The sequence below is a fragment of the Suncus etruscus genome, chromosome 10 (assembly GCF_024139225.1).
Source record: "Suncus etruscus isolate mSunEtr1 chromosome 10, mSunEtr1.pri.cur, whole genome shotgun sequence".
NCBI lineage: Eukaryota > Metazoa > Chordata > Mammalia > Eulipotyphla > Soricidae > Suncus > Suncus etruscus.
The window spans coordinates 96,480,306-96,494,624 of NC_064857.1; the positions used below are offsets into that span (position 1 = coordinate 96,480,306).

Genomic DNA, 14,319 nt, shown 5'->3' on the forward strand with positions numbered 1-14,319 from the left:
CTGTCCTCCCACCACCCCTGTTCCCAGCATACATCCACAGCTCTTTCCTTACCCCCGTAATGCTAGTACAACTGCTCCCCCCTTGTGGTACAAATTTTTATGTCAGTTATAAGAGTCAATCTGGGGGAATTGGGTCACACCTGGCGATGCTCAGGGGTTAGTCCTGGCTCTGCCCTCAGAAATTGCTCCTGGCAGGCTCGAGGGACCATATGAGATGCTGGGAATCTAACCATCCGTCCTGGATCGGCCATGTGCAAGGCAAATTGCCCTACCCCTGTGCTATCTCTCTGGCCCCTCTTGTGATCAAGTTTGAAAAAAAAAAAAACAACTCTCAGAATTGTGCTTTCTTATTACACATTCTGCACATTTAGGTTAATGCTCAGCATCAATGTCCTGAATTTTTTCCCCACCTTCTCAGAGGTGAAAGATATTCATGGGACACAAGCTGCTTCCCACTGGAATCTGGCCAGATGCCTAAAGGCAAGACCTCCTTTGGACTTCTTGGCAGATTCTGCAATAGCTTAAAATAATAGAAGAAACAAAAGCTCCTCAACTGAAAGTTTGCTTAACTGGTGAGTCTGCCAATGAGTAATTCTTAATCATCTATCGTGAGGAGATACAGGAGTGAGCAAACAGTAAGGTTAAGTATATTTACAATTTGTGGGGAACAAAAATCCAAGATATCACAAAAGCACGGAGATATGCATGCCAGCCAAGACCAGCCTCCAGGAACCTGGAAGGATGCCAGTGTTTCCCTTTAGCTTGTAAAATAGATACTCCTGGGGGTTTTGTTTTATTTTGTTTTAATGGATTTTGGTCTGGAACTGAAATTAAGTTTACCCAACTCTGCGACCTGAACAGAATATTGAAGTCTTTTCTCTTTTAAAATAAAAGTGCAAAGTTTCTCCCCATAACTAAGTAACCAGAGACTCTTAAACGTGCAAGGAGTCATTTTCTTTACTGACAATAGGGCTGCATCCACATTAAGAAATTCTAAGCAGGGGACTAGAGAATTCAGCAAGTAGGCTGCTTGCCTTGCATGTGCCTGACTTGGGTTCAATCCCCAGCATCCCATATGGTCCCCTAAGAACCACCAGAAATAATTCCTGAGTGCAGAGCCCTGAGTATGACACAACAAACCACCACCACAACAACAACAAAACACAGAAACAAAAAGAAAAAGTCTAAGAAGTAGAACCAAAACTCCATGAAATTGTTACCTAATGAAAGACACCCCTTAGGGACCATAGCACACTGGGTAGGGTGTTTGCCTGTCATGAGGCCGATCCAGTTTTGGACCTAGTTTAGATCCCCAGCATCCCATAGGTCCCTCAAGTCTACCAGAAGTGATTCTGAGCTCAGAGCAAGGAGTAACCCTGAGTTTTGCCGGGAGTGGCCAAAAACCAAAATAAATAAATCAACAAATAAATCTCTTCTAACTCATAAAATCCTTTTTCAAAAAGTATGTTAAAGTAGCTCAGACTGTTAACAATATAAAGTGCTCACTTATTTTTGCCTCTTTCATAAGCAGAAAGCCAGAAATTTTAGGACTAAGGTATTGTTCTGAACACTTTGAAGAAGACTCTAATGTGCAAAAAATTATAATTAAACAGAAAAACAAGTTTCTCTTGTATAAGCAGACTGGTGGGAGGCAAATGGGAGGAAAGGTGGCATTGGTGAAGGGAAGTGGGCTCTGGCGAAGCAAGCAGTGCTGAAACACTGAATACCTGAAACCGAATCAGGAATAACCTTGTAAAAAGGCCTCTGCTCTGATCCATGAGGTGGACATAATCACCCCGCCCAGAAGAGATCCTGAAGGCTCAGCAGAGAAAATGTCCTGAGGACTCTCCAGCAAAGGAAGGCTGTCTCCGCCCACAAAGGGTGGGGCCACAGGAACAGAGCCACTCTGATTTGTGGCACATAGCCAACAAATCCCAGCACATCACATAGAAAATACCACACTACGGGGCCGGAGAGATAGCATGGAGGTAAGGCATTTGCCTTTTATGCAGAAGGTCATCGGTTCAAATCCCGGCATCCCATATGGTCCCCTGTGCCTGCCAGGAGCAATTTCTGAGCATGGAGCCAGGAATAACCCCTGAGCACTGCCGGGTGGACCCAAAAACCAAAAACCAAAAAAAAAAAAAAAAAAAAAAAAAAAAGAAAAAAAAGAAAATACCACACTACAAGCATAGCAATGGGGAAGCAGTGCAGGCCAACACCAGACATAGAGAATGAAGATGGCAGCTCTGATGATCCAAAAAGTGCCAACCACCTAGTTCTACTTAGCCTCTCCAGATAAGGAATTTAGAGAAATATGGAGGATGTTCCTAGAACTCAAAGAAAGCATAGATAGAGTTGAACAGACCACAAATAAGAATCAAGAGAATATGAAGACAGAAATCAGAAAATTCCAAACTGAAATAACAGCACTGAAAAATGTAGTAAAAGATATGAACTCAAAGAATGAGAACAAATGAATATAGAAGTCTTTGATAAAATCAACAGAAACAACAGAATCATAATAGCCCCAGAGACCCAGGAAGAAAATCCCCAGGAAGAATCAACAGTCAAGGACATCACTGCAGAGAAATTTTCAGAGCTAAATACTGCATGCAACTAAATCCTGCATGCCCTAAGAGTTCTAGCTAAAAGAGACCTAAAGAAAAGCACTTCAAGACACATCCTAGTCACAGTGACGAATCTTACAAACAAGGATAGAATACTAAAAGCAGTAAGATCAAAACATCCCTTAAGGAGCATCCTTAAGATTTACAGCAGACCTGTCCAAGAAACCCTTAAGGCCAGAAGGCAATGGTGGGATATAGAAACAAAAACTCAGGACAATACAGACCAACAAACAAACGAACTTCTTTTTCTTTTTTTGTTTTTTCGGGCCACACCCGTTTGATGCTCAGGGGTTACTACTCCTGGCTATGCGCTCAGAAATCGACCCTGGCTTGGGGGGGGGGGGCATATGGGAAGCCAGGGAATAGAACCTTGGTCCTTCCTTGGCTAGCGCTTGCAAGGCAGACATCTTACCTCTAGCGCTACCTCACCGGCCCCAAACAAACACACCAACTTCTAAACAAAGAGGAAGAACTTTGTACTTTCACAGTGACTCTATTTAAAAAATCAAATCAATTAAAAAAATTATTGAAGTAAAAAAAAAAAATACTGTGAAGACAACAGCCCTTGAGCTGCCTCTGCCAACCCAGATACAGTCTGCCAATGCCATTCTGTGATGGGCGCTGTGTGCTGCGCCAACTCCAGCTCTTGCCTGCTTGCTAGTTGCCAAGAGCCTCTTCCCTGCTGTTTGGAGCATCCTGAGATCCCCCTGTGCTTGGGGACACACCCAGCCATGCAGGGCCACTCCCAGTTAATTGCTGGGGTCTCCTGCATGCAAAGCATGCATTCTAGCCCTTTTAGCCCTTTTAGGTCTCTGTGGGCCCTGTTTGAGCATTTCTGAAAGGAGCATTTCCTGTCACATATAAGCTGGAAGTCTGCCGACTAAATACTACATGAGCCAGCTGCAATGTAGGAACTGGAGACTTTTTGTCTGAGGGAAGAACCAACTCTGGCTCTACTGGTTAATCATCCCAGCAGGTTCCAGGAAGGAAAGTATGCTGTATGTGGATGGATGGAGTTTTAGACTGGAACAGGGGCATGGATTTATTCAAAAACAAGATAAGATACATCAATTCTACTTTCATAATACAGAGCAGAAGTGAGAAAACATGAGTAGAAAAAAAGAAATGAAACCACTCTAAAAAAGGAAGCAGTACTACAAGCAGATTCTTTGAAGCACTGTCTTCCAATCCTACCCCTTGCCAGTTAGAGCTGAACGGAGCAGCGAAGTGCCACTGATGCACATGGCATGAAGAAGGAAGAGACCATCTTGCAACCTGACATCTCTGAGCCTGGTTCAGCAACGGCTACAGATGCCAGGCCCTCCCCAGAGTGCTGCCAACCTTTCATCCTTAACCCAGTTTTCAAAAATGTCATCACAGACCTACAATACTTGAGGCGAGAAGGAAAATGAAACCAAAAGAAAATAAAAGGAATATAAGCAATGGAAAGCCAAAATGTAACTCCTGCCTTTCAAAACAATAGCTGGTTTATGCTTCAGGGAGTAGTGAGTACTAAGTGAGTACTTCTCTTCCACTTAATAGATAAGTGGTAATGATTAGTGCCTAGAAAAAGAACTCTAATAATAATAGGTGGTGAGAAAAGCCTATTGCCACTAAGCCATCCCCTCCACTGAAATTATACATTAAAACGAAACTTAAAACATGAGATCAGAAATCAAAGCTATTTGCAAGAAGCTAATGGGTGTCCAGAGATATTACAAGACTATGAAAATGGTTTTCTTTTATTTAGGTAAAAAAAAATAATCTTTTTTTTTGGGGTGGGGGCACACCCGGTGACACTCAGGGGTTACTCCTGGCTCTGTGCTCAGAAATTGCTCCTGGCTTCAGGGACCAATTGGGATGCTAAAGGTTCCATCCTAGGTCAGCTGCGTGCAAGGCAAATGCTCTACCGCTGTGCCATTGCTCCAGCCCCAAAAATAATCTTTAAGAATAGGGCCCGGAGAGATAGCACAGCTGCGTTTGCCTTGCAAGCAGCCGATCCAGGACCTAAGGTGGTTGGTTCGAATCCCGGTGTCCCATATGGTCCCCTGTGCCTGCCAGGAGCTATTTCTGAGCAGACAGCCAGGAGTAACCCCTGAGCACTGCCGGGTATGGCCCAAAAAACCAAAAAAAAAAAAACCAAAAAAAAAAAAAAAAAAGAATAGAATCTAGGGGCCAGAGAGATAGCTTGGAGGTAGGGCGTTTGCCTTACATCCAGAAGGATGGGGGTTCAAATCCTGGCATCCCATATGGTTCCCTGTGCCTGCCAGGGGCGATTTCTGAGCACAGAGCCAGGAGTAATCCCTGAGCGCTGCTGGGTGTGACCTTCCCCCCCATCCAAATAAAGGATAGAATCTAGGGGCCGGAGAGATAGCACAGTGATAGGGCATATGCCTTGCATGCAGAAGGACAGTGGTTTGAATCCCAACATCCCATAGGGTCCCCGGAGCCTGCTGGGGGCGATTTCTGAGCATAAGCCAGGAGTAGCCCCTGAGCGCTGCCGGGTGTGACCCCCCCCAAAAAAAAGAATAGAATCTAATCTGGGGGAATGGTGCACAGCAGGTAGGGCACTTGCCTTGCACAAGGCTGACCTGGGTTTGACTCCTGGCATCCTAGATGATCCCCCAAGCACTGCCAAGAGTGATTCCTGAGCACAGAGTCAGGAGAAATCCCTGAGCTTTGCAGTGTGGCCCAACCCCCTATTCTCCTCAAAAAAAAGAATCTGGAACATGGAAATCTCTCCTTTGGAATAAATTTGGAACTGGGGTGGGGAAGGGAGGAAGAGGTGGAGAGAGGCAGAGGCAGGCATGGTATGGTCCCTGCAGAAGGGAGCCTGCTAGGAGCTATGCGCTAACAGCGATCCCCACCATCGATCCCTGTAGTACAGGGGTCTCAAACTCAATTTACCTGGGGGCCACAAGAGGCAAGGTCAGGGTGAGTCAGGGCCGCATAAGGCATTTTGCTTACCGAATATTCGCAATAAAAAATCGCATTAGTAAGAAAAAAAATCGCAAAAAAAAAATCGCATTAAATATTTGCATGCTCCAAAAGGAACTGCTCAGGGTATGCAAATGTTTAATGCGATTTTTTTCTTACTATGCGATTTTTATTGCGATTATTCGGTAATCGAATAATCGCGAATACTGCGATATTTGAAGGCCAGCTGTGGGCCACAAAACGTTGTACGGAGGGCCACCAACGGCCCGAGAGCCACGAGTTTGAGACTCCTGCTGTAGTATATCCAGACCGTTCCCAGCTTCTCTCTCAGGTGCTAAGGCCAAATCCTACACCCTAGTTGACATGACTTCGTGGATGTGTGGAAAGACATCCTCAGCCCTGTCCTTAAATGCAGCAGCTGCACAGTTCTGATCCCTCATCTTTGCAGCTGGAATCAGACCCAATGGCTACAAACTAAACAGTCCCCATTCCAGATGGGATCATGGATCTCCCGTCAGCTCTAAACAGGTTCCTTTTTAACTCATGGAAAAGGAAACTCATTTAACACCATCCCGCTACCCTCACAGAACCAAACTAAATTCTGATACAAATACCAAGCTAAAATAAATTTAGAAGCATGAGCACAGATATAACAGCATCCTATGGACAGCTTTTGGCCTGTTATCTGCTTGCAGATTTAATGACGGGTGATTTACCACACTTGAAGAAAATAAGACATCAACAAGCTAGTGAGAGGGCACATATGAACAAGTACCTAACTATGTTTCTTTCAAACATCCACCGAACATTAGTCTTGACAGGAGCCATAACTCTAGCATGTAAGCCTACCTTTCATGAACTACTAAACATTCCTTGCAGAATGATCAATCTTGGAAATGAACAATTAACAAAACAACAAAAACCCAACCAATGCCCTATACGAAACTCCATTTCCAAGCTTCCCTGTACACTGCTAAGATTTTGATTCATAGGAGTCTAAACTGGGGCCCAAATTCTTAACTATTCAAGGAACAAAGCAGCTGTTGTCGACCTTGGCGTTACACCGAGTCATTCTCAACGTTTTCTAAACGGTGTTGCCAGGTATCACCACCAAAGCCTTACTATTCTGGGGATTCTAATGTAAACAACAAAAAATACTTCTATTAAGAAAAAGGGGTGGGGAGATTGTACTTTATGGAGAATTGCCTATAAATGTTTAAAAAGAGAGTAAAATAATAATAAAAGCTGGATAAATGTCAATTGCATGCATTGGCTAAGAGGCTTTTGGGAAGCAAGAGACATTCTCAAAGTACTAGTGGCGATGCAATCTTAGTAACACATGAGAAAGGATCTATGCAGTGAGGGAGCTCAGCACAAGACCTGAATTGTCAGATCACATGAACACGACTTATACCAGACACACTTAAATCATTCAGTTTTCAATGTGCCACCCTAAAATTTCCCACCCCCAAAAAGGTACCACCAGAGCACGATCATGTAGAAGTCAGTCAAATCCAAAACCAGGGGATAGCTTACAAAACCACCAGTCTGGGTTTTTCCTTTTGCTTAGAGACTACACCCAGCAGTGCTAAGGGAAAACTTTGGGCAGTGCTTGGAGGGGTCATAGGGGGTACAGGCTCAGCTGTACAGGACCAAACACTATCTCTTCAGCCTTCTCGTGGATCTTTAAATGCCAGAAAGAAAGGGGGCTTATTAAAATGGAGATTTGAGAATAATTATATGTATATATTATAATTATATATATATTTATATTTATATATATAAAATTACAGGTGAAAAAGTTGTCATGGGGACAGACAGATGGCAAGAGAGTTGGAGGGAGGCAATATTTGGCACTCACTTGACCCTGGTTGAATTCTTGGCATAGCACAATCCCCTAGCACTGCTGAGTGTGGCTCCAGGACCCCCATACAAATGGTCTCTGACAAGCAGAATTAAGCAGCACCACAATGACTGGTCCTTGCAGTGGATGCCCCACCTAGAGGTGTGAGTCACCAGGAATGGCCTCATGGCCTCCGAGCATAGCTGGAAAGAGCTCTGCCTCCCAACAATAATCATTTTTTAGGAATTGGAGAGACAATACAGCGGTAAGGTGTTTGCCTTGCATGCAGCTGACCCAGGATGGACCTAGGTTCGATTCCCGGCATCCCATATGGTCTCCAGAGCCTGCTAGGAGTGATTTCTGAGTGCAGAGCCAGGAGTAACCCCTGAGCACCGCCAGATGTGACCCAAACCTCCAGACCCTCCTAAAAAATCATTATTTAAGGACTAAAAAAACATAATGAGTAATGCAATGGTTGACCCTTGATAGGGTTTTCTTCTTTTTTTAAAAAAAAAAAAAACAAAAAACTATTTTTCTACTTATTTGAAGCAAAGTGAAAAAAAAATTGGTAGTTTGGAAATTCAGTGGCACAAGTTGCACTGCCATAACTTGAGGGACATATAATTTTATATTATATTGTGTTTATTATATTGACACTCAGGGGTTACTCCTGGCTAAGCACTCAGAAATCGCCCCTGGCTTGGGGGGACCATATGGGATGCCGGGGGATCGAACCATGGTCCCTCCTACGCTAGCGCTTGCAAGGCAGACACCTTACCTCTAGTGCCACCTTCCCGGCCCCCAAACTGATCTTTCTTGTTACATTTAATACTCTTATTTGGGGGAGGGGGAAGTTGGGGCAACCAGACCTAGCAATATTCATGGGATTATGTTCTGCCAGGGAACAAACAAACAAAATCAAACACTCAACATGATATATGTTCCATCTTCATTGGTCTTTCAAAGCAGCTAATTTCCAGGTGAAGAAAATTTCATTCAACACTTAAAAGTAACTAACTTCCACCCTCCCCAAAGTCAACCTTACCATCCAAAATCTTCAAAAGAAACAAGACATTCACTACAAAAGGGCAGCAAAAGGAAGTTCCATTGACAGCAACTGAAAAGACAGTACTGGCCCTAAATTAGTTATATCACACGGGGGACCAGATTTCACACTGAAGTTCTTTTTCTTTTCTTTTCTTTTCTTTTCTTTTCTTTTCTTTTCTTTTCTTTTCTTTCTTTCTTTCTTTTTTTTTTTTTTTGGTGGAAGGATCATACTCAGAAGCACTCAGGGGTTACCCTTGACTCTGTGCGCAGAAGTTGCTCCTGGCAGGCTCAGGGGACCATATGGATGCCAGGATTCGAACCAGGGTCCGTCCTGTGTTGGCTGCATGCAATGCAAACACTTTACAGCTGTGCTATTGCTCCAGCCACTCACATTCAAGTTTTCCAATGAAAACTTGATGACATGCTATTAAAGGACAATGAAGTCAACTGCATTCTGTTCCAGCATACAGAAAGCCAAGGCATATTCTCTTACCTCAAACTGTGGATAAGGAGGAGTCATAGCTGAAGGAGGCCCTGAGGTGGGAGGAGGCATCCCAGAAGTGGGGGGAAACAGACCCAAGGCATTCAGATTTAGTCCAGGAATTAAATGTGCTTGAAGCTGCAATGAGAAAAAGGCCCCTTTCATTTTACAAAATCAAGCTGAAGTGAACTTTTCAAAGTGACATTCATATTGTGACTTTTTTTTTTTTTTTTTGGGCCACAGCTGGTGGTGCTCAGGGGTTACTCCTAGCTGTCTGCTCAGAAATAGCTCCTGGCAGGCACGGGGGACCATATGGGACACTGGGATTTGAACCAACCACCTTAGGTCCTGGATCGGCTGCTTGCAAGGCAAACACCGCTGTACTATCTCTCCAGCCTCTGAAGATAAAATTTTCAATATGATCCTATTCAATACAGAATGACATAAACTCATTTTGCTTTAATTACACATTTTGGTCCCCCGAGCCTGCCTGGAGCGATTTCTGAGTGCAGAGCCAGGAGTAACCCAAGTGTCACAAGGTGTGGCCCAATAACCAAGACCAAACAAACAAAATACACATTTTGTGCTATGAAACTGTGCCAAAGAGGAGATGAGAAACCAAGTCTCAAATCTGTATTCACAATAGCTTTCATTTGCTTGTTTTTATTCTAATCCTAAAAGGCATGCTATATAGGAAGCAAGCACTCCCCGTTACCAAATAAGCCACCCAAGATGACAGATCTGCAGCTCATCAATGTTGTATTAATTTATCTTTAATGCTCACACTCCTACTATACTGATCTCTCTCAAAATACCGTGTAGGAGGCATTTGCCTTTGTAAGGAATTACAGCTTACCTCACATATCTAAGGAAGCTAAAGTTCAAAGATTAATTTGCTAAAATCACAGATAGTCAAGTCTAATGTCAAAGCTTCTGTCATCCCAAACGACTGCAAGGTGCTTCCACTATGGTACTGAAAATTAAGTAGAAAGTACTACTATAGAAATCAACTATGAGTGCGACTGAAAACTTCTTTTAACTAGTCATTTAAATAAAGACATGTCCATATGAGAACTAACATTCATAGAAGCAATATCATTTTCATATGACTCCCTGATTTTCTTCATTATCTCTTCCTCAGCTTTGGCACATCTTTCCACATTGCCTTTAACTGTAATGGTGCGCTCCGGATTATACAGCGTCAATTCCTGCAATCTGCAAATTGAACAAGAGGGGAAAGGGAAAGAATGGAAATTACAGGAGGAAGACAGCTAATAATAGTTCAGTTACAGATGGCAATTAAAACCCAACTGTGGAGGCTGACAATATGTAAAAGTAGGCGGTTAGACATGATGAAAAATGAGTAAGTCCCCAAAAACAAACCCGACAACTAACTGTAAAGCTGTGAGAGATTTCAAAAAGCACAAGGCTTTGGACTGGAGACAAAGTGCAGAGGTTAGAACACTGCTGGGAGGAATCCCCAACCCCATACCATTACCAGGTATGTCCCGTAACAAAAACCTTTTCCCTCACAACTCAATAAAAAATCAGTGGACATATAGAATTTAAGTTTTTTGTTGTTGTTGCTTTTTGGGCCACACCCTGTGAGGTTCAGGGGTTACTCCTGGCTATGCGCTCAGAAATCGCTCCTGGCTTGGGGGACCATATGGGATGGATGCAGGGGATCGAACCAAGGTCCATCCTGGATCGGCCGCGTGCAACAAAAAGAAAGAGCAAGTCAACTGCCTCAACAGAGATCAATAGGAGCTGTGGTACCTCACTGGAAGAGATGAGGAGCAAGTGCTATAAGTGCTCCTGCCTATTCCCAGAGCTCAAGTCTCGTTTTCTCTGCTAACAGAGAAGCTAGTAGAAGCTTAAGCACCACTTAAATCACATAAATAGGCTTTAAATTCTTACCTATTTTTTTTTCTACAGTTTGAGGACCTTAAGAAGTCCTCAAACTTTTTTTTTTGTTTGTTTGTTTTTGGGCCACACCCAGTGACACTCAGGGGTTACTCCTGGCTATGCGTTCAGAAGTCGCTCCTGGCTTGGGGGACCATATGGGAAGCCAGGGGATGGAACCGCAGTTTGTCCTAGGCTAGCGCTGGCAAGGCAGACACCTTACCTCTAGCGCCACCTCGCCGGCCCCAAGGTGTTCATCTTGGATGCAGCAGGTACCACATGTGCCACTGAGCAATACAGGATTCAGCTCTAGAGTTTGTCTTCCTCACCCCCATTATTGCCTGTTATAATTCCAGTTCCTGGCACCACCACATGCTTGGGTCCTCACATTGAGTTGGCAATACCAGCCAAATTGACCAAGATAATCTCTAAGTGCCCCCTAAGCACCTCTTGAGAGGTCCAAACAAAAACTAAAATGAGAGACTGGAGCGATAGCTGACCCTGGTTCAATCTCCAGCATCCCATATGGTCCCTCAGAGACTGCTGGCCAAGAGTGATTCCTGGCTGCCCAGTGTGGCAAAAAAAAAAAAAAAAAACCAAACCCAAACCCAATCAAAAATAACACAAATAAAGAATACTTTTTCCCTTTTTTTGATGGGGTGGGACCTAGGCCTCCAGCAAACAAAGGACATGCTCAGTCTGTTAAAGGCTCCAGCTAAATATTATAGTTTCTGGGGCCGGAGAGATAGCATGGAGGTAGGGCATTTGCCTTGCATGCAGAACAGTGGTTGGAATCCCGGCATCCCATATGGTCCCCCGAGCCTGCCAGGGGCGATTTCTGAGCATAGAGCCAGGAGTAACCCTTGAGCACTGCTGGGTGTGATCCAAAAACCAAAACCAAAACCAAAAAAAAAAAAAAATAGTTTCTTAAAGATCTGCTTATAAAATAGCCTTTACAACAGAAATGAAGATCGGGAGAACTGGTCCTTAGGAGAAAAATAAGAGATGGGGAGTCAGATAGGGGTGGGGTGGGAGAAGAGATCAAGGACAAGAACACAGAAACAATAATAGGGGGAAGAAGATCACTCTGGAAGAGGAGTCAGTCAAGTACATGCATGACACCTATCAGTAAAAATATTGTTTACCAGTGTCTAAAGAAAAAGGGTGGGTAAGGGTGGAATGCCTGTCATAGAGAGATTCAGGGGGTGGGGTGGAGAAAACTGGGGACACTAGTGAAGGAGTTGGTTTTAGAAAAACCACATATCTAAAATACAGTATTGAATAACTCTAACTCAGCGATTTCTGAGCACAGAGCCAGAAACAACCCATGAGTATCATCAGATGTGATTCAAAAACCAAAAAAAAAAAAAAAAAAAAAAAAGGAGAGAGAAAATCTAAATAGTACCCCCCCTTTCTGAGCATATAATCTGAGATAAAGTAGAACCACCTGTCCCTAGTGTTCCCCCCCCTTTTATCGTCAGGCTTGCCTTGTTTGCCTGTGCTACATGAACTCATTACCTACATCTTAGCCTGCCATCTTTTTTTTTTTGGGGGGGGGGCTTGGGGTCACACCCAGCAGTGCTCAGGGATTACTCCTCGCTCTCTGCTCAGAAGACCATATGGGATGCCGGGATTTGAACCATCGACCTTCTGATTGCAAGGCAAATGCCTTATCTCCATGGTATCTCTCCGGCCCCCTACCCTGCCATCTTAATCTCTTAATGTCTCATCTCTTTTAAGTACCCTTTCAGACCTCAGAAAACAGGAAGATGTATCTATGTGTCTTCAGAAGATATTGGTGAGTTAGCCAGTCCCAAGATGGCCCCCTCCCGGTTACATGAAGTGTCCCCACCAACAGAACAGAGTGGACTTGTCTAAGAGACACAGAAAAGGTACAAATGCTGTGAAAGTTGGTGTGGCACCACTTTCTTCCTGCCCTGCTAGAAACCCTCAATGACAGCTATATCTCCCAACACCCAACCAGCCCAATGGAGTCGACTGTGTGGTCAGTGGCTTTGAGACCTGAAGCCAAATTGGTGATGCGGCTCCTGAATTCCTGAACGGCAAACACACTAGGTGTGCTATGAATGTCCTTAAGAAACTGTCAATTATTGGAATGAACTCTTAAACTGCAATGAGTAACACATAAACTGAGTTACGTATTCCCACTTTGGAAATATGAATGGGAAATATTTTGTTTCTCTTATTTCTCTATTAGGCATAGACAGTGCTTCCTACTAGGTACAAACAATGCTGGTAGCTTAGAAATAGTAGGGGATGTGCTGAATTGGAAAAACCTATGTACAGTGGTCCAGGCTCAACCAAGAACTGTAAAGGGAAGTTCTGCTTATTTTAACCTAAAAATGTTCCTGCCCAGGAGGCAGGCTAGTGGGGTGGGAGGGAGCCCAGGGACAGAGGTGGAGGGAAGCTGGTGACAAGACTGCTGACAAGACAGAACACGAGATTGTCAGAGACTGCACAGTTCCTATTTTATAATTTTAAAAAATTGAAATAAAATTTAAAGACAGTATGTGAGAAACACCAGGAATGTGGTAAAGCGTATGCCCTGCATATGTAAGACGTAAGTTAGATTCCAACACATATACGCAAACGTTTGCTGAGGATGTAACTAAAGTGGGTAGAAAACAAGTCATTTATGCAAAGCCTTAGGTATAGAATTTCTAATACCAACCTCTCTCAACACACACTTAGCAGTGGCTCTGGTGGCTACCTTGCTTCTGAAGTACCACTAAGCATGGGTATAATCTGCACAGCAACAAGTCAACAACAAAGTGTGTAGTGAACATTTTCTAATTCCGAAGAAAGCAAAAGCAATACTCACGGAGATATCGTGATTTTAGTGTCTGTGTCTTGCTCAATTTTTTTAAGGTTTCTTCCTTCCTTACCAATAAGACGACCTACAAAGTTATTATGAGCTAAAATCTTCAATGGAATCTCTTCTGTGCTATAAATAAAAACAAAAACAAAAGAAAGGTCATGAAATTGGGGTAAGCAAAAGCATTGGGTCAAAAGGTAATCTTCAGTTTTTCCCCCAATAATTATGGGATTTTTTTGGGGGGTGGGGGGCCACACTCAGTGACACTCAGGGGTTACTCCTGGCTATATGCTTAGAAGTCGTTCCTGGCTTGGGGACCATATGGGATGCCAGGGATTGAACCCAGGTCTATCCTGGGTCTGCCGCGTGCAAGGCAAATGCCATATTGCTGTGCTATCGCTCTGGCCTCAATTACAATATTTATTTAGTCATATGTTTGCAGCTCAAATCATCTCAAAAATTGTACATTTCAGCTTTGACCAACTTGGTCAAAATACGCTGAGGCCAGCTCCGTCCAGATTTTAAGATTATTTTTTGCCCATTCTTCTCTCTTTTCTTTCCCAAATAACCTCTTTCAGATATGGCTCAAGATAGAATTTCTCCTCCTCGTATTCCACCCACTGTTCCTTGGGCAGGAAGGTCA

At 43.6% G+C, this 14,319-nt stretch overlaps 1 protein-coding gene across 2 annotated transcripts in view; it reads right to left on the reverse strand.

The window, feature by feature from the left end:
• Window positions 1-14,319, reverse strand: part of IGF2BP3 (insulin like growth factor 2 mRNA binding protein 3) — a 130,974-nt gene that overhangs the window by 17,753 nt on the left and 98,902 nt on the right. For both annotated transcript variants that reach the window (XM_049781453.1, XM_049781452.1), the window contains 3 exons: window positions 13,683-13,805; window positions 10,018-10,153; window positions 8,951-9,076 (listed from right to left, as the gene is read on the reverse strand). In XM_049781453.1, the coding sequence (XP_049637410.1) occupies window positions 8,951-9,076; window positions 10,018-10,153; window positions 13,683-13,805 (385 nt within the window). The remainder of the gene's footprint in view (window positions 1-8,950; window positions 9,077-10,017; window positions 10,154-13,682; window positions 13,806-14,319) is intronic.